The following is a 20,607-nucleotide window of genomic DNA, read 5'->3' as shown; positions in this document are numbered from 1 at the left end:
GCTAGAAGTATTTTTGGATGTTGGCTTGCGTGGTAGCCTTCGCCCTTCCATGAGGTGGCGACCTTTACTCATGGCGTGTTCTCGAAGCTCTCAGGTCTGCCCGTGCTTCTCAGCCCTGGCTTTTCTGAATCTCTCTAGAACTTTAAACGTAAATCATTTGGCCTACTAAGTTTCAGTCTCTAAAGATGGAGCCTAAACATTATTTTTAAAAATATACATGGGTATTAGGGACAGCCAGGGTAGAGAGTTTTAAATATAATTGTATGGCCAGTTACGATTACTTGCCTGTGAACTGCTCGGGTGGGTATACAGATGCATTCAGAATGAGGAAGGGAAAGACCCCTCTGTGGGCTACTGAATGTATATTCTGGCTTCCCATATACATTTTTTCTGGACTCAGACATTCTCTTGACTCATTTCTGCACTGATGACAGACCTGTTAGTAAGGTTCTGAAATCACGAGTTGGAACTTGCTTTTCCTGCATTATGACTGCTGGTTGATAGATTGGTTTTTGGCCATCCAGAAAACTCTTTAAAAAGAAAAAGTGAACGGGAGCTCAGCACTGTGTTTAGTGACTGAGTTTTGCACTGCCTAGCCAATTCTTTTTGCTAGTGTTATGTCTCATTTGATATTGTTTTCTCTAACTGTGACCGGCATCTCTCCAAATGAAGGGATACCATGGACAAAGGTTACAATCGGGAGAAAACCTGGGTAGTTTTTGATTGTTTAGTAAACATCAATTTATTCCTGCAAAAGTAGTCTTACCTAATCCTATGCCTTGGTTTTTGATAAAGCTCATTCCAGACGTTTCTTTACCTAAGTGGAAAAATCCCCAGAATGCATAGAAATCTACTCATACAGGTAGGGGTTCTGTCCAGAATTTTTGCTGGCAGTCATTGTGAGCTCCCAAACATGACAATAGTCTAGGTAAATTTTAATCTTGTTTTAGCTTCAGGCAATGCTATTCTTACTTGACCAAGCGTGTATTACTTTTCTTTTTGTTGTTGTTGTTTTTTGTTTTGAGACGGAGTCTCGCTCTGTTGCCAGGCTAGAGTGCAGTGGCGTAATCTTGGCTGACTGCAACCTCCGCCTTCTGGGTTCAAGCGATTCTCCTGCCTCAGCCTCCCGAGTAGCTGGGACTACAGGCGCACGCTGCCATACCCAGCTAATGTTTGTATTTTTAGTAGAGATGGGGTTTCACCACATTGGCCAGGATGGTCGCAATCTCTTGACCTCGTGATCCACCTGCCTTGGTCTCCCAAAGTGCTGGCATTACAGGCATGCGCTGCCTTGCCTGGCCTGTGTATTACTTTTCTAAACCATGCTAGTTCAGCTTTCAACCTGCCTTATATATTGCCAAGAAACCATTTTTTAAAAAAGCAAACTTAGCCTGCTAAATAATTTAAGTGTTTTTAACTCAGATGATATCTACACTAGCCAAGCAAAGCACTATAAAAAGTACTTTACTTGGAATTCTATGAGTTACTTTTTTTTTTTTTTTCAAAAAGGTGCTATTATATTTCATGAAGCAGATTTCTTAGCGTAGCTTAGCAAACATGTGCTTAAGAAATCAAGAAATAGGTCTTACGATCTTTTTTCTTTTCATAACATTTAAAATGATCTACTTGAATCTATGTTTAAATTATTTGCTGATTATTCATTTTTTTGGAGTAAAAATGCACAACAGATATTAAATCAGAGGAATCGTGAAAGCAGCTGAGACCCAATGAATCAGCTATTGTTCTAGGGGCACTTTTGTGCCAACGTGGACCTCCATGCATATCATTCAGGTTTGCTCATGTGAACATGTTTTAATACTTTATATCAGAAATTTGCTCTTATTCCTCAGTTTTAAAAATAAGGTAGTTCTCTAGCAAGGAAATTTCATTAGGGATGACTTTTTTCTTTTAATGAAGATACTATTTGTATTTTTACATTGCTACCTGACATTAATTGTTGGGTTATTCTTCATTCTGAAGTGAGTTAATATTTAAAATCACAAAAATCTGATATTAAAATACTTAAAAATATTAAGTTGTCTGTTGACCTGGAGTGATACCAAAATATCTACTGTCGATAATTAAGCAGGTTATAAATTGAAACAGTTGTTTAGAAAACATACAGACTGGTTTTTATATGCACAAAATCACTTGAGCAAGTGAACATCGACATGTTAGCAGTATTTCTCTTGCAAGGTGGAGTTTGGAGAGGCTTTCAATCTCTTAGGATATTTGAGTTTTTCATAACAAAAATTATTAGAAAAAATATCAAAGACATGCCCATTTTGAAAAACATAATTTTGAATAATGAATATATTTTAAAATGTGTTATTATAATTAAAATATACCAATAGAAACCATAGTCCCAAGGAAACCTTTAAATGCCATTATTAGAAAAACAAAGTTGCAGACAGTAGTGAATTATAGGTATTTTAGAGAAACCCCTAAAATTCATTATTTCAAGCAATGTATCTTTAAAGCGTAGTTGCTTTTATTCCTTTATGGTTTAACATTCTTACTAAATAGTTCTTTAAGTTGGGACAAAAGATGATTTGACTTTGTGCCTCCATTTTAAAAGTCAGATTTGGCATTAGTTGATGTATTTCTGGTATCTGAAAAAAAGCCAAAAGAAAACATTGCAATTGCTAAACCTTACTGCTGAACATTATAGAAAGTTAAATAATGAGAAAAGAAAGTATGAAGTCTCTGCCGGGCATGGTGGCTCACGCCTGTAATCCCAGCACTATGGGAGGCCAAGGCAGGTAGATCACGTGAGGCCAGGAGTTTGAGACTAGCCTGACCAACATGACGAAACCGTGTCTCTAAAAAAAATACAAAAACAAAAACAACAACAAAAAAATAACTAGCCGGGCGTGGTGGCGCTCACCTGTAGTCCCAGCTCCTTGGGAGGCTGAGGCTGGAGAATTGCTTGAGCATGGGAGATGGAGGTTGCATTGAGCCAAGATCACGCCACTGCATTCCAGCCTGGGCAACAGAGCAAGACCCTGTCTCAAAAAAAAAAGAAAACGTCAAGTGCCTGTGTCTGTGCCACATACATTCTGATTTCTTTTCTCCATAAATATTAATTACATTGGTCTTTGTTTTGTGGAAACGGAAAATCTAAAGGAAGTAAGTTGGAAGGCTAGCTGACCAGTGTGGTGCCATGCTGGTATTCCCCCTGAGGTGTGTGCCTTACTCACTGCATCTTTCAGTGCCTCTCTGTTCATCACCTAAATTTTGTTTTACATGGTATGAGGGAGGTGACATCATGAGTTGACCTTTTGGGAGTGTAGGTTTTCTGTAAGAGCAGAATGTAGCGTAGTGACAGTTTCATTAGGAAGGCACTAGGGCAGGAGGAACTACCATGCCAGCAGCTGATACACCGATGTAAAAGTGAGATAGTAATCCCATAATGCCTGAGCACACTTCACTAGATTACCATACTCTTGGTTATGCTTAAATAAAAAACCTACTTTAGTTCATTCTATAATACCATGTGTAAGTGAACACTAAAAAAAGTACATGAAGATTTTTCTCAGGAAGATGGGTGAATATAGAATGTTTTTAGAAAATGATACATACATGTATTAATACACTTTAAAATTCTACGTTAATAACTGAGACTTCAAATAATAGCAGTAGTTTCCCTTTTATTACCTCTGAAAGCACTTTAAGATTCTCATAATCGAAGTAATCTGGAATTCCTGGAACATAGTTATTGTGGTTGTTCGTTTTCTAATTCTACTGATGTTTGAAGAAACTTAAATCTAGCCTAAAAGAAGTCTTAAATATTAGAGAAAAAAATAGATAAGAGGAAAAGTCAATAGAGATAACAGTGTATCTGCAAATAATATTGGGTATATTCAATAATGTCATTATTGAACAAGACTAGATTTAAAAAATGTAATCTACACGATTAAGGTCTTACTGTTCTTGTCTTTGAATTTTGTTCTGCACATGCGTTTATTTTCAGGCTTGACAATTTGTGGACATAATTGCCTCCTGACGGCAGAATGGATGTCTGCAAGTAAAATAGTATGTCGAGTGGGACAAGCCAAAAATGACAAAGGAGACATTATTGTCACCACTAAGTCAGGTGGCAGAGGAACCTCAACAGTCTCTTTCAAGCTACTCAGACCTGAGAAAATAGGTAAAGTCTTTCATGGGTTTATTCTAAAGAAGAAAGTAAAAATGAGTTTGTCTTTTAAGCTGTAAAACTGGTAGATTCGTGTAAAACTTACCTACTTGCATATCTCAACTTAGATTGAGTTTATGTTTATTTTGACAGGGTTGGGATGTTGGTTAATATTTGTATTACTTTCGGGAGGGCAGTGTGCTGAAGTAACAGTCAGTGAAGCCTAAGGGTGACAATTGTATGAGAACTACTCTTCTCAGTTCTTAAAATCTGTTCGTTCACTTGATAAACCAGTTTCAGTTCCTTGATCTTGAATATGACATTGCTTTAAGACTCTTAAACAAGATTTGAGGTGAAAAATCCTGATTTGGCCAAATTAGTAATAATATATCTAAATAAGATTCCCTTTTCCTTCATTTTATCCGTCCTTCAAGGCCCAGATGATACATTTCCTAGCTTGGCTGCTTTTAACCCCCCTGTTAGTAATACTCACTCTTCTTTGAACCACATAGCACTTTGTTTTCCTTCTTTACCCACTGACCACTTGCTGCCTTACGTTAGCAGCTTTAGCAACTTGCTGCCTTACGTTAGCAGCGTTAGCAACTGGCTGCCTTACGTTAGCAGCGTTAGGAACTGGCTGCCTTACGTTAGCAGCTTTATCAACTTGTTACCTTACGTTAGCAGCGTTAGGAACTGGCTGCCTTACGTTAGCAGCTTTAGCAACTGGCTGCCTTACGTTAGCAGCTTTAGCAACTTGCTGCCTTACGTTAGCAGCGTTACGAACTTGCTGCCTTACGTTAGCAGCTTTAGCAACTTGTTGCCTTACGTTAGCAGCGTTAGGAACTGGCTGCCTTACGTTAGCAGCGTTAGGAACTGGCTGCCTTACGTTAGCAGCGTTAGGAACTGGCTGCCTTACGTTAGCAGCGTTAGGAACTGGCTGCCTTACGTTAGCAGCGTTAGGAACTGGCTGCCTTAGGTTAGCAGCGTTACGAACTGGCTGCCTTAGGTTAGCAGCGTTACGAACTGGCTGCCTTACGTTAGCAGCGTTACGAACTGGCTGCCTTACGTTAGCAGCGTTACGAACTGGCTGCCTTACGTTAGCAGCGTTAGCAACTGGCTGCCTTACGTTAGCAGCGTTAGCAACTGGCTGCCTTACGTTAGCAGCGTTAGGAACTTGGTCTGAGAAGTCATGCTCTTTGAATTCTAACCTGGACTCTTACCGTGACTGAGTATGTAACTTTAATGCCTTGTTTATCCATGAGCAAAAGTGGAATAATATTGGCTACCTCATAGGATTGGGTGAGTTAGAACATAAATGTAAAGTGCTTAGCGTAGTCCCTTACCCAGCAAATTAATAATTTCTGATGATCTTTCTTGTAGCTATTTCTGTGCATGTCTGTTTCCCTTTTTAGAATAAGAGTAATGTCAGATTCATCTTTGTGGTCCTGTAATGTCTTGCACATGGTCAGCATTTGATAAATATTTGTATAATGTAGGAATATCAGAGGCATAATTAAACACAGCCAGTACTTCTCTTTATAAAGAAAATAAATAATTTTGCAAATTTTTTTTTTACTCTTAGAGCATAGAGGCTTTCTGCAGCATTCTTCTCCACAAATTCGTAGATTATTTTTATAAATAAAAATTCAGGGAATTTCAGGGAAAATTCAGAGTGGACTTTATGTATGTACACGTACATGCATGTGTACATATACATATATAACATTTCTATTTTTGTTTACTCTTTTTATTTAGTGTCTTCAAAAACTAAACTGAAACTAAAGCAGGAACTTGTTGTACAGTTTTTTAGAGGGACTTAAACATTTTGATAAAAATCTAATATGATTTATTTATATAGCAGATAAAGAAAACTTAGGCAAAAGTGGTAATTTTATTATTCTGGAATACTCAGCCCAGGACCTAGCACATAGTAGGCTTAGTAAAGGTTTCTTTTTTTTTTTCTTTTTGTTTTGAGACAGTCTTGCTCTGTCACCCATGCTGGCGTGCAATGGCACAATCTTGATCTCGGCTCACTGCAACCTCCGCCTCCCAGGTTCAAGCAATTCTGCCTCAGCCTCTGCAGTAGCTGGGATTACAGGTGCACACCACCACGCCCAGCTAATTTTTGTATTTTTAGTAGAGACGGGGTTTTACCATGTTGGTCAGGCTGGTCTTGAACTCCGGACCTTGTGATTCGCCCACCTCGGCCTCCCAAAATGCTGGGATTACAGGCGTGAGCTACCACACCTGGCCAGTAAAGCTTTCTTGAACTGAACTCAAGAGTGTCTGGACTTGAGCAGAAGCCCCTGTTGCATGCTGGCAGAACCACGAGTGCTGAGAGAATGAGTGGGTTCATAGAGGGCCTTGCAGCTACAGGTTGCCTGGTATTCAGACAGCCTTCTCCCATGAAGCCTTCTGATCCTCGCCTGGGGAGGCAGGCGCGCTTTGTCTGTGCTCCCTGGCACTTGGCTCTTTTTCGGTTGCAGCCCAGGGCCTTGGAGGCCTAGCTGGTAAGCCCTGTGCTAGGTTGAATGATAAGGAGTTCAGTCCCATAAAGGAAGATGCTGTTTTTAGAGCTTGTGTTGTCCTGTTTACAGGATCCACACCCAGTCAGTTTTCCCTGAAAAACCTGGTTGTTTCCATTACACAAGCCATGCGTTCCTTGAAAGGCGTTTGATTTAATCGTTAGATATTTTATTGAATTTACCAAATTGATTTCAGCCTAATACGGAAAAAAAAACCCTGCTGTTTCTACCATCTAGGACATTTCCAGCACTGATAACAGCAAAAAGAATGAGAAATAGCAAGTAGCATATTATTTTTGCATAACTATTCATGGAAACATGCCAGTGTTTGTAGAGGAAAAGAAAATAAAAGATGTTTCTTGAGAGCTTTCAAGAACCATTTAAAAAACATTTGGTTTTCATTTGTAGTGAAATGTCCTTAGGTAGCTTATGGAACCCAGAAGCAGAAACTCACAGTATTAAATATAAAATCATATATGCATAATGGTTTTTCGGCATTTATCATAAACCAGAAGCTTTCCACTGAGCTAACATTTAACTCAAATGTTTTGTGCTTGGATATTTCCCAGACATTTTCTAAGAGTTTACATGATTTCAGAATATTCTCTTGAATAAACAGATATTATAGGTCATATTATTTCATCTTACTGACTTTCTGAATTTTTTGTGCAGATTTAATCAGCTACATTTAACAACGTTTAATTGTAGTGTTTATTATTTGTAAAATACGTTTGTTATTGCAAAACTTTGTCTAAGCAGCTTAATTTTTCTTCTCTGTTGAGTAATGTACAATGAAACCATAAGCCAAGAGGTGTTATTTTTGCCTTTTTATAAATTTTTTGAGTGCTTATAATTAAACTACTAGTCATTTTTTAAAAATTTAGCTGTTATGTCCTCAAATCTCTTAAAGATTTTCCAACAGGCATTTTGTATTAGGTCTTTAAGAAGTCAGGCAATAGGCCAGACGTAGAAGGTGCCTGGGGTGGACTTCATCTTATTAAGCATATGCTCCTCATTTCTGTAGGCATTTTGGATCAGTCTGCTGTGTGGGTCGATGAAATGAATTATTATGATATGCGTACTGACAGGAACAAAGGAATTCCGCCCTTGTCCTTACGTCCTGCTAACCCGCTTGGCATTGAGATTGAAAAGTGAGTACCATCTTGCTTTCAGTCTTCTTTATTTTTCAGTTCCTGAAAAGTTTTACATACTTACAGGAAAGGGACTCAACTCCAGAAATATCCCAGGAAGCACAGTTGAGGACACCTCAGTTGTTTGGAGATGGGTGTTTTTTATGAAGCCTGGTTAGCTATGCTACAAGTAAACTTTGCAGTTAGTTAAAACTTGTGGCTAAAACTACTTTTACCTCTTTAGTTTTTTGATTTTGCATTTTGTGAAAAAGAAAAGTCTTTAGTATGTTATCTAGAGATAGTTAAGTTTAAATAGGTAGATGGCACCTGAAGTCAAAATGGAATATATAATCTATCTGTTTTCTTGATTTTTCTAGAACTATTTTAGAATAGCCAGGTCTAATCTGGTCTTTAATTTTGTCTATAATGTCTACTCATTCTTGCTTAATCCAGACTTATTTAACTTTAATCATCACAGTTCTGCCAGGTAAATGATAACTTTCAAGATGCCTTATAACTGAATCTAGAGTTTTTTTCCAAATGCCTGGTACAGTGTTTTAGTAACTTTTATAATTAGTGCCTTTCTACTTAAACAATTCACCTAATGTGTTAGTCGCTGCTAATTTGTCTTCTGACCTTAGTGATTCTGCTTATGGAATTGTATACTGAGTATTGCTCTGTAAACTCTTACCAAAAGTGACAAATTAGCACTGTTAATACTTTAACCATGGTTTTAGTTTAGGATTTTTGAGGAATGGGGAAAATTCTCCAATAATCTCTCTCTATATAATCTTCAAGCCTACTCTTGAAGATCATTAGTAATTCAGATAGCACGTTTGATTTTCACCTGCTGGGGTTTGCCCCTGGCTGAGGGGAGGCAGCATGTTTGTCTTGGGAAAGTAGCGTGTGTTGAAAAAGTCTGGGGCTTAGCAGCTTCGGGTGAGCTTGGACTGTTCTAGGTAACATCTTTGAAACATTTTTGCAGTATGTGTCATTCTAGAGCTGTTTAAGGATTCCAGTGCCTCCAAAATTAAGAGTTTAAAGATTGAGAAGGTTTCGAAAAGAATGGTAACAGTTGGGTATTTATTTGAGCACAGTTTTAAGCATGAATAGACTTGCAGTTAGTTGATAGTAAGCCCCTTATGGGCGCTTCAAGGCTCTGGAAAGCCAGTCTCTTTCCAACCTGCCTCAGAAGTGTGGAGCAGGAGGCCCTCTGAGCTGCTCTTCATAACCAAGAGCCAGTTTTATACATGGGCAAAAGGAATATGGAGATATACAAAATATATTTTGTATGAGACTTGGACAAAATTATCAAAGTTAGGATTCATTCAGATGTTTACTATCATAAACGTGATTTCTTCAACTTTTGTTTTGGTGTATACCCCCCACCCCTGTTCTCTCTACTTCCTCACACCTTCTCAGCCTTTGACTGTCTTTATTATTCCTGTTGCTGCTACCCACAATGTGGTTTGGCGTGAACTGCCTCTAACAGCAGTGTTCCTAATAAGTTTCAGGTTAATTGATAACATTGGTAATGGCAGTGAAGAATAATGGCACTAAAAGTACTTAGCTTTCTTAAAATGTTCTTTTCTTCTCTGAGAGGTAGTTTGGTTTTGTGTGGGGCAGAACTCTCTCAATTTGAACTTGGACTCTGCCACTTACTAGCAATATGACATTGAGTAAGTTACTTAGATTCCTTTTGCCTCTGTTTCCTCAGGTGTACAATGCAGTACCTGTTCCTTAGGGTCGACGTGAGAAATCAGGGAGTAAGGAGGTAAACAACTTGGAGCATAGCAAGTGCCTCACAAGTGTTCATCCTTACAGGATTCTTTGCTCTTCTTGGATATATACCATTCATTGTTCTGCCACATAGGAAAAGTTTTTTTTGAATGACTTAAGATTCCAGGGTACTAAAGTGATTTAAAATTTTAAAATAACATTATGTACATTTATTCAATAAGTACTTCAGTGGGAATAAAATTAACAGATTTTGATGTTACTGTACAGATTGTTACTTAAGTTTCAGAAATATTTGCTCAGCCATGGGATAAAGTAAAATATTAAAGGATAATTTTTGAAAAAGGGAAAATCATGATTCTTATACAAATATAAAATAAATAGATGTCAGAGCTTTTATTTAACTCATAATTAAGGAAAGAACCAATAAGATGTTAAATCCAGCTCAAAGGAAAGTCCAGAGGGGAGACATACACAATGAGAAATGCCAAAAGATGCAAGACCATCACTCCGTCTCGGAGAAGCCAGTGGTATACTCACCTGACGTGCATTTCCGTGGACAGGAATCCCTGGCATCGCCATTAGCCCTCCGCAAGCCAGCTCTGTCTTTCTAATAGAGACTCAGAATAGCCAATGATCAGAGAAAGGCACGGATCCTGTAGCGTCAGGCAACACGGGGAGGGCCCTGTAGGCGTGAACAAACATCCAGTCATCCTTCTGTCCGTCTGAAAGTGTTTGGCAAAAGACTTTCAAAAGAAAGAGAGGCTAGATGTAGAGATTCCAGGAAGCAAGAAAATGAAAGATGAAAGTAAGAATAGGTATAGAAACCAAGAGAAGAAAACCAAGAGAAGAAAATGCTTTTGGCCAGAAAAATGCTTTTCCAGGCTCCCTTTTTTTTTGGGGGGGGATACTGTCAAGAAAGCTGTGTTTATCTTACTGAATTCTTTGACCTCTGTTAGAGAAATCTTATTTTAGAGAAAGATAAAAGGAAGGAAAGGCAGACTGTAAAATGTTGATGTGGGTTTTATTTTGCTGATTTACTTACTATTTTTCAGATGAAGGCTTTGGTCTTTGTAGAGGATGGTATTGTACTCAGGTCAGGATCCATACTATCTTTTAGTTCTGTTTATTAATGTCATTTGGGGTTTTTAAAAAAATAATTAAAAACCTAGAGAGCACCTACTTTTTGAAAATGTCAATATTGAAGGAATAATAGGGTTTTAGTATTATTTGTTTGTGGAAACATATTTAAAAAGGTTTGAGGCTGGGCGTGGTGGCTCATGCCTGTAATCCCAGCACATTGAGAGGCCGAGACGGGCGGATCACTTGAGGTCAGGAGTTCGAGACCAGCCTGGCCAACGTGGTGAAACCCCATCTCTACTGAAAATACAAAAAATTAGCTGGGCGTGGTGGCAGGCGCCTGTAATCTCAGCTACTTGGGAGGCTGAGGCAGGAGAATCGCTTGAACTCAGGAGGTGGAAGTTGCAGTGAGCAGAGGTTGGGTCACTGCACTTCAACCTTGGTGACAGAGTGAGAGTCTGTCTCAAAAAAAAAAAGGTTTGAAGAATTGTGAGTGCTGGTCATCAAATGCTCCCCCGTGGTTCTAGTGAGTTATCAGATTGCAGTGGGGAGGCAACCTTCAGGAGATAAGTCAGTTTGTGGTGATAAATTCTCGACAGCTGATGGTCTAGTGTGCAAACTGGGAACCTGAGGGGCCTTGCGTGTGGTGTCCGGTTCAGCTGAAGATGGCAAAGCTAGTGAGAGTAACACAGTACTGTTGCCTTATGGGTCTTTGGGGTGAGTCAGAGTTTAATAAATATTTTACCGGTGGACCCAGCATGCATATTTTTTTCTTTCAGCCTACAAGTTTAACAACTTGGCGTTTATTGGCTGTCTTTGACTGTTAAGACCCTTCATATTCCTAAATTTTTAACTGACGTTTTTGCACACAGGGTGTCATGATACTTATAAAAATGTTACTAATTGCTCAGAAAAAATAACTTCACTGAATTGAGACTAGGATTTGCTTGTAAAAGGTCTATATTTCTGATTTACAATGGCAGTTGTCACAAATATATGTGGTCTTTGCATGACTTCAGTTGTAATGATGACAAGCTATTTAAACCAAAAAGGAAGGTAAAAACAGGTTCATGTTAAGTAAAAACCTTTGCTAGGCTTTGTTTCTTGAAATCAATACTCAGTTGCCTAACAAGAGGGTATTTATGGGTAATTTGTAGGAGACAGTCTGTATATGGGCGCAGGGGCAGAAAACAGGAGCTTTGTACTGTTTTTATATGATCTCAGCTGTTTTTGTGAATTATCACCTGGGAATGGCTGTCTAGAGTAGTCAGTTGTTGCACCACTAGTATCTTTTATTTCTACATGGGTGTTATGGGCAATGCAAACCTGATTTTCTTCTAATCGGCCTGGCTTTCAAACAGAAAGAAAAGACCAATTTCAATTTTCCCACCAAATTTAGAAGACTGTATTGTAAAACAGGAAAACTGACAGCAAATTAATTCTTAATATGAGTGCAGAAGAAAAGAGCCTTAGGTGACTTTACCTTTAGAACTCGTGTAAAAATAGATGGGCAGTGAGAATGCCTTCAAGTCCAGAAACTGGGTCAGACAAAAAAAAAAAAAAGAACGGAAACAAACTTATAATACGTAATACAACAGAGTGTAAACAATGTTGGTAAAAATTTAAAGCTACAAGAGATATGTATAGCATGCACACAAAGAACTAGCGATGCCCACTTTCACTGTTGGCCTCCCCGCTCCGTCTTCCGTCCGCCAAATCAAGAAAGTGTGTTCTCTTTGACGTAAACGCAGAATAACACAACTGCAGCCAGGCCTCACTGTGTGTGGGGTGGCTGGGGCGGTCTCCGAAGGAGTCTCATTGATTTGCATGCTACATGGGTCATTGCTGCAGAGTCCTCATACTGGAAAGTGAGTGCTGAGGTGTGAAGAACGTGCCTGTTTGTGTCTCTTCGCTCAGTCCACGGGCCTGGGTCTTCTCCTGGCTTGGGGCTAGCTGTTTTTTAGAAGGTTTAAATCTGACCTTACGCTGCCATCTAATGGAAAACATATCTGTTCAGGGTGGCAGGAATTTTTAGTGACTGAAACTGTGTGTTTCGATTCCTCGATGAAAACATTTCGTGAGTTTACACAGTAGGATCTCTGTCACTTTCAGTCTCTAACTCTGTGCTAGTGGATTTAGAATGCAGGCTTGGTTTGAATTACTCAGAGCGTATGTTGCTTTTTCTGATGTGTCTGAGCCAGCACTTCACTTGGAAATTTAGAGTCCGAAATCCAGTTATTCTGAACAAACATAAGAGTTTTTACTCTGTGCTTCGTTAGCTGTGTTGATATACTACCTCTTCCTTTCCTCTTACTGTTATTAAGGGTATTAGCAATTCTTTTCATTTGCAAGCAGCTTCCCTTTCACACTCTCCTGCATTGTCATCTTTACGGATTTGTAGTTATGATTGTATTTCCTATCTAAGACCCTCTGGTTCTCTGTTTGACAATGGAAGTACCAGGTTCGAATCTCGACTGTTTACATGTAACCTCTCAGAGGCCACTTCCTCATCTGGAATATGGAAATATTTAACTCAGTTATTGTCATGAGAATCAAATAATACTTAGGAAATTAGTCTGTAAGATATAAATAAGTATAAATAATAAAAATAATAGCAAATAACATTTTTGAGCGTTTATCATGTGACAGAAACTGCTAGGCTTCCACAAGCATTATCTCCTCTGATGTTCAGAACATTCCTAGGAGGAAGGTGTGTGGTGACCCCTTCATAATGGAATAACTTCTCGAGATTATACAGGCGGATTGAGCAAACATTGAGACTCAACCCAGAGCCTGTGCTCTTAGCCACTGCGCATTACTGCTGCCTCCCGTTGGGAATACTGAGATGAGCCACCTGTACTTTTGCAGCTGTGTTACCCACGGAGCTTCATGGACTCTGGCATTGGTATTTCACATTTGTGAGGTGTTTGTATATTTTCTAATAGAATATGGAATCAGGATGCCTTCACCTGCAGTTAAGAGAAAATGAATCATTTGATTTAAACAAAAATAAAATCTACTTTTTGATAATATACAATATTCATTGATGGCAGACTCCAAAGGTGGGTTGAGTCAGTCGTGTCACCAAGATGTGAGGAGCCTGAGTTTGCTGGCTGTTCTGTTGCCCTTAGCGTAAAACACATTTCCTTAGCAATTGTGGTAGAAACTGGACATAATGATGTTCTCAGGCAGAAAGATGCTGTGTCTTCTTGGTTTCCCTTCTTGAAAGTATGGAGACCTTTCCCAGATGTGCTCCAACAGACCTTTCCTCCGACATCACTGTTCAAAAACAAGGTTACCCAATCAAGAGCAGGGGGAATATGACAAACGCGGTTGGCTCATGGTGGTTGATCCCTCCCCAGTTAAGGGGCAAGTGGTGGGCTGTGTTCCAGCAGAGAGGATCCAGGGTGATTGGTGGGTCATAGCCAACAGGGTCCACTGTTGGCTCTGTGTGTTCAGGCAAGGTTAGTCCTGGCCTTAATTGTGTGATTTGGGGACGATTATTTGACATCTGTGTTAGAATTTCACCATCTTGAAAATAATGTCTGTCTTGTTCTTGTAAGGCTGATTTCTGCTATAAGTCTCAATACATGTCTTCCAATTAAGATCAGCGAAAGAGTAAGAACTCTCAGAATAATCAGCTCCGTCTTAGGGGAGGTGGTATTTTGACCAAGAGATGTAGTGCTTTTCAAATTGCACCTGGCCCACTTTAGGGGCCTGAAGGAACGACGCATGCCGGGAGGGGTGCTGGCGGGTGGGGCTCAAATCTCAGCATCCCGCTCTGGGAGCTTGGGCCTCCCAGCTCACTCCAATGCAGAAGCCGAGTCTCAGGTTCTGCCACCCATGTCCTCCCAGTGGCCTGTGGTGCACGGGATGTTCATGGCTGAAGAGCTGGGAGTGCAGGGCCAGTGGGGACCTCACCAAACCCACTGCTTTCTGGCCAGGGGCCCCACTGCTAGGGACTGGCTAGACCCATCCCTGCTCCTTCTGAGGATGAGGGAGGGAGGGACTCCTGGGGGTAGGAGAGTTTCTTAAAATCTTAACAATCCCTTTCCTGGAGCCCTCCACTAGACATCAGGCCTTTATATTAAGATATAACTGAGAGCAGTTTAGATTTGTAAAAATAACAATTTAGTAATGCATTGTAAGTGAGATGTTACCAGAGTTTAAGTATCAGGGGAATTTTAAAAATGGAGTACAGAATGGAAAGCTTTGAGCTGCTGGTTTACATTGTTCAGTACCATCAGTACCACCCATTTAAGCATTGTAACTGCTTAGGACAGAGCCCTTTTCTATATGTGCTGTGTACATTCTATTTTTTAAAACATTTTTTATTTTGGCTAAACACGTGGAGTATGATTTAGCTGCCAGACCCATGGGGACTGTGTGTTCTTAACTGTGTCTCCAGGGTGTGCAGCTGCTGTATTTTTGAGTTTTGTGTCTGCATTTATACTTTCTTGCGTTACTTGCTACCATTGTGTCACAGATCCTTTCTTCACGTCGTCAGCTCTTAACACTAGCATCCTCCATTCATTCCCTGTTTGATTATGGGCAGAGGAACACTGAGGCACAGTGCAGCACCACGGGCATGGGGGAGGGCACAGACGCTGGTTGACTTCTCAGCCTTCTTTCGTTTCTTTTTTCTCAGCTGGGTCCTTATGTTACTTGGACTTGATCCCTGCTCGATGAGGATTTCTTGTACTTAAACAATGTGTAAAGACTGTTGTTGGTAGGAATTTAGTTGATATCAGTAGTGCATTTTGATTCCGTTTGGACCATTTAACTCTGACCAAGTGAAGTGTGAGACACCACATTGAATGGCCATGTCTAGAAGGAAGGTCGACAGAAATATGGTCTGCAGCCACCATGACTTCTCCTGCCCGCGATGACACGCCTTACTACTTGGTCATGTCATTCTTTCTAGCCGAGTTGAGACAAAGCCCGTGATCCCTCACACAGTACTCCAGGCAGATGCTGCCTGCCAGTTAGAGCAGGACTGCAGAAGGAGGCACTTCTGGGTCACTTAGCTGGGGTTCAGCATGTCACAGCTTAGCCTAAGCCTCCACTCAGTCTCTATATTCCCCCAAAGCTCTAACTTGGAGGCATGGGGTGCAAATAAATAAAGTGAGAAAAACTTCCAAAGGTGAAAGGATTTTCTTACTAAGTAAAGTATGAGAATCAGCATGAAGAATCCAAACCAAAATAAACTTCTAAAAACTCAAAGTTCTCCACCTCCCTCCCAGAGACTGCTGACCGGTGAAAACGACCAGCAAGTAATGAATGCCACACGCATGTATCAGGAAGATTCAGACTATAAATCTTTTAACTTGTGAAGCTAGTGAGAAAAGATGCAAGATCAACTCAGTCTCAGTGGAAGGGTGCCACCTCCTAAAATCTCATCTGTCTTCTTTTCTGTTATCATAATTCTAAGCAAGGCATCCCCCACCCAGTCAAAAAAGGAACATAGTGAAGAAGGGCAGCGTTACAGAACGTGAACGGGACGCCCTGTCCTGGCTGAGATGCTCGCGCAGTAGTCATTAGACTTTACAGTGAGTGGCGTCTCGCTGTGCAGGGTTGATAGAGGAACTCCGTGAGATCTGGTTTTGCAGCTCACATTCCCTGTTCTTCTAGGGACCACAGAGGGAGAGGATGTGTAGAGAGGCAAGGAGGGTTTGTGCAGAGATGTCTGTGGGGAGGGCGGGGCTGGACCATGAAGTGGCAGGACACAGAGCATGTGACCGTCTTCACGGAGGCCTGGTGAGTGGGACCTCCAGGTGACGGTGTTCCCTGCAGCTGTGAGACCCAGAGCCTGCATGGACAGTAGAGGTGGCTGCATTTTAGGCGTGTTCTCCACGTCCAGGTGAGCAAGCAACTTGCTAGAGAGAGTGGGCTCCAGGCCATTGGAAGTTGTGCCTACGGGCACTGGCCACCTGAACATGGAGGGGCTCCAGCAGGGAGTGTCTGCAGTAAGACTGAGAGACCACTGGAGGCTGAGGAGTGGCAGAAGGAAGCAGATGCATCCATGAGTCATGGCTGGAGGAGTCCTCCAGAGCCCTTTAGGGAACCCGTGAAAATGCCCACAAGACTCAAGTAGGTTCGAATACCTGGCAGGCAGAGAGCACAGGCCACCTGTGGCAGTACCAGGCACAGGCCCCGAAGGACCTTCCATTCTTGTCTCTGTCCATCCCACCCTTAACCTCTATGAGAGAGCTGCCATTTTTCCCCCAAACGAGTAAGCAGCCTATTAACTATTGACCTTGGCTGGGAAGAGGGAAGAAAAAACTGTTACCTTTGGGTGAAGGTGGGGTGTGGATCACAAACTAAGCTGCCTAATTTCTGAATTGAGGCTGTGTTTATAATGAGGAGACAGCAAGACTCTCCCAGAGAGTACGAAAGTCGTTGGACCTACCCACTTTAAAATTCTTTTGGGGTAGGAGTGTTTTCCCCACTGCATAAGTGTTAAAGAGATACTACCCTATCAGATGATCTGTGTCTGGTTTATACCTTATGAATTGGGCTTGTCCAGTGTTTTGGGGTAGGGGACACATCTTAGAGGGGACGGCAAATCAGACGGACAAAGTAAACACCAAGATGGTGGAGACCAACGTGCGGGACAGTATAGTCCCTTTGAGGCTGCCGAAGCGTCAGGTTTCATGCCTAGAGTGGCAGAAATGAGCCCTGAGAGATAAGCAGATTCAGTTCGTAGACATGCTTGGATTTCATCCTGCAAATGGGGCAGTGGGGGCCAGCAAAGGCTGCCAGGTTGTGAGCCTCCCTGGCACATCTGGCATCCCAGCATGGAACCTGACCTATAGTCGATACTTGATTGGTATTCGAATGAATATATAAATGAATTGATGCAGAAGTCAGTCTTAAACATGTAAGCAAGATGAGGGAGCAGCAGATCATGTATATACCCTGTTGTTATCACAAGCTTTTCTTAAAGTCATTCTAGACACGGACGCAAATGTGAGTGCTTTCTGATTAGATGTGGGTTTATTAGTACTTTGATGATTTCTTAGACAGTATGTCTTAAAACAACTTTCATATAGGTTTTAACAAAAATCATTTTAACAAAGTGATTTAACATTTTAGAATTTCACTGTATTCAAATTTTGATTTTTATACATTGAATGGGGATTGATGTCATATTTTGATAGGTTTAATAAAACCGTCAACTCAGCCTGATGTCTTAATCCTCTTTAAACCTTATATTCTTTTATTGATGTAATTTCTGTATTTCAACTAGTTTCCTATCTTTTCTATATAAAATCAAAGTTTACATGACAGAAAAATCAGCCATAATGTGGGAAATATATTTTCTACATATATACAAACATGTTCTGGATAATGTATGATTAATATGTATTATTGTAATGGTTTGTATTCATATGTGTTATACCGGATACTTAGTGATACCTGTTCCATTTTTGTCATAATAACCACTGAAATATATTTTAAACCTTTTTTCCCCTCAGAAGTAAATTTTCGCAGAAGGACTTAGAAATGCTATTCCATGGAATGAGTGCTGATTTTACAAGTGAGAATTTCTCAGCTGCCTGGTATCTTATAGAGAATCACTCAAACACCAGGTTAGTGGATATGGGACTGTCAACTGTGAAGGGTTTCACTCAGATGCTAAAGATGGAATTACACGGTAACTCGAGTTTTAGATCTGGCTCTGCATACAGTTACATCGTTTTAGGTCTGTGAGCTCTTTGACTTTGCGTTTGCCCGTGAACATCTCAGGGTGTCTGTTTCCCTATTTGTGCAATGGGATAATTCTTTAGAGGTCTCTCATTTCCTACTGTCATTTTGTGTTCAATATATTTCATTATTGGTGCAGGTTATTAAAAATTTATGGAGCCTTAGCTGGGGACTTAAACTGACATGTATGCATGTGATCTCTCCCTACTGAAATAACATAAAAATTTTAAGTTCTGGTGTAAAACATGGAACACACTGCCTTCTCTGACCATAGGGCAAAGGAAGATGAGTTGGTTTATCATCATGTAAGGACCTGGCTTAAAATTAGCAAAAAAGTAGACTAGGTCATATATCCAATTTGAAGATTCCCTTTTGTCTTCTAATTACATTTTACTCTGTACAAGAGCAGGTTTGTAGCTTATTTGCAAGATTGATTTAAAATAATTATATTCAGCAAAAAATGTTTGGATAAATCAATGTTTTATTGCTTAAAACTTAAAATTATTGATAAATTAGTGTGTTAAAATGTACCTTAATATAAATGTTTCATTCATTTATTAGGGTGAAAAGCATTACTAGAAAACATGAGGAAAAGTTGGCATTTTAATACACAGGGTAAATTTAACCTGATGGCTTTTTAAAGCAAATGTCCAAGGTGAATTTTTTCATTGTAGAAGATGATTCTGATTTTACATTACAAATGTAAAATTTATTATAAGTCAGAATTGAGCTCTGTTTCTTGTGTAGGTCTATCAAGACTACGTTTAAAGTTTTATAGCCAGATTTTCTTAGCTCAAATGGACATAAAACTTCTGAAATACAGAGGACTGTCTTTAGTTTTCTCTGCTTTAGATATTGAGATAAGATATTGTGGTCTTCCTAGTTATTTAAGTTGTGAATTGACCTACAGGATTCATGTATTTTATTACTAAGGACAGAGGACTGGATACTGATAAGTATAACCTTATGCTCAGTGTTCCACAATGCTTCAGTGAATGTACAAAGCAGTTACACCTTTGAAATGTTGGCTATCACTGGATGATCTATGTCTTCTTATCTAGTACAGGATGTTCAAAACTCTTTATCTGGTAAATTGTATATGTTATATATAGGTTATAAAAACATCTACACATTTACTTCTTAGGGGTCTAATGTATTTGGAATTACCATTGAGGGCTCCAAAAGTCTTAATAGCTGTTGTAATTTAGGCATTCATAATAAATAAAAGGTTTAGATCTGTGTAACAATTTGAAAGCGTTTTGATTTCATCTGGCTTCATGTGATATTAATCGTGTGCTACTTAGCATCGGTTTTAGTATATTAGGTGTTTTCCACTGAAGGAATTTTTTTTCTTTCTTGCATGTTGGAAGTGTCAAACTTTGGTTTCTTTATTTCATTTCAGTTTTGAGCAGCTCAAAATGGCAGTCACCAACCTAAAGAGACAGGCTAACAAGAAGAGCGAGGGCAGCCTGGCCTATGTGAAAGGCGGTCTCAGTACTTTCTTTGAAGCACAGGATGCCCTCTCAGGTAAGGCGATCCTCAGAGCCATCTGCTGGCAGCTTCCGCCATGGAAACCCGCCACTGCCTGCAGGGTGTTTACAGGGTGTGACATTCGGTCTGTTTTTTTTCAAAGTAGAGATCTAAAATGTGCTATAAATATTTGTTGCAGAGTAGGCTGGCATCTCTTTGAAGACTTGGTACTTTAAAAATTTATCTCTGAGGCTTTTGTTAACCCATCTTACATGTGTGAAATGGGAGAGTACTTTAACTCTCTGTGATGTCCACACTCCAGGGCTGATACGAAATTAAATCCCAATGCACAACCACCAGTATCTTACATATGTGACTAATTCTATAAATGCGACCCATTGTGTGTTCACTTTGGAAAGGCTGATGACGGGATACCAGTCTCCAGCCCTTATCGCACAGGCCCCCACACATGCACGCAGGTAGCTGTCACTGTGCTGTGTATGGGAGGGACGTTGTATGGAGTACAGATGTCATAGCTTTAGACATTTTAATGCAAGATGTTGGTAGAGTTTTTTTTTTTATAAAACTGCTTTTAATGAAAGTTTAATTATTGCTATTTAGTAAAAAGTAATCTATTTTAATAAAAGTTAACTCAATTCTTTTTAATAGCTAAGATACTTAAAACTAAGTACCCATATAGCTTAAGTATCCATAACTCTAACCGTACATTGAGGCCACATCTTCTTCAATTCAGGAAGGTAAATTTTAAAAATTATTTTTATTCCTAAAGTATAGACCTTCTTTTATTGTTTTAAAAGTCCCC

General features: G+C 39.9%; 1 protein-coding gene and 1 long non-coding RNA gene across 9 annotated transcripts in view; one reads left to right on the top strand and one right to left on the bottom strand.

The window, feature by feature from the left end:
* Positions 1-20,607, top strand: part of EXOC2 (exocyst complex component 2) — a 204,859-nt gene that overhangs the window by 55,195 nt on the left and 129,057 nt on the right. For all 8 annotated transcript variants that reach the window (XR_008525798.2, XR_008525797.2, XM_054556853.2 and 5 more), the window contains 4 exon segments: positions 3,974-4,150; positions 7,685-7,811; positions 18,086-18,199; positions 19,717-19,841. Coding sequence is in view for 6 of the 8 variants with exons in the window: in XM_054556853.2 (XP_054412828.2) it covers positions 3,974-4,150; positions 7,685-7,811; positions 18,086-18,199; positions 19,717-19,841 (543 nt within the window). In the remaining 2 variants the exon portion in view is untranslated.
* Positions 2,470-4,758, bottom strand: LOC129059841 (uncharacterized). Its single transcript, XR_008525903.2, has 3 exons — positions 4,629-4,758; positions 2,888-3,005; positions 2,470-2,612 (listed from the first exon to the last, which is right to left on the bottom strand). It is a non-coding gene; the product is annotated as an uncharacterized LOC129059841 (long non-coding RNA).

This window comes from Pongo abelii, chromosome 5 (assembly GCF_028885655.2).
Source record: "Pongo abelii isolate AG06213 chromosome 5, NHGRI_mPonAbe1-v2.0_pri, whole genome shotgun sequence".
Lineage (NCBI taxonomy): Eukaryota > Metazoa > Chordata > Mammalia > Primates > Hominidae > Pongo > Pongo abelii.
The sequence above is the reverse complement of the archived record's forward strand: the minus strand, read 5'-3'. Positions and strand labels throughout refer to the sequence as shown.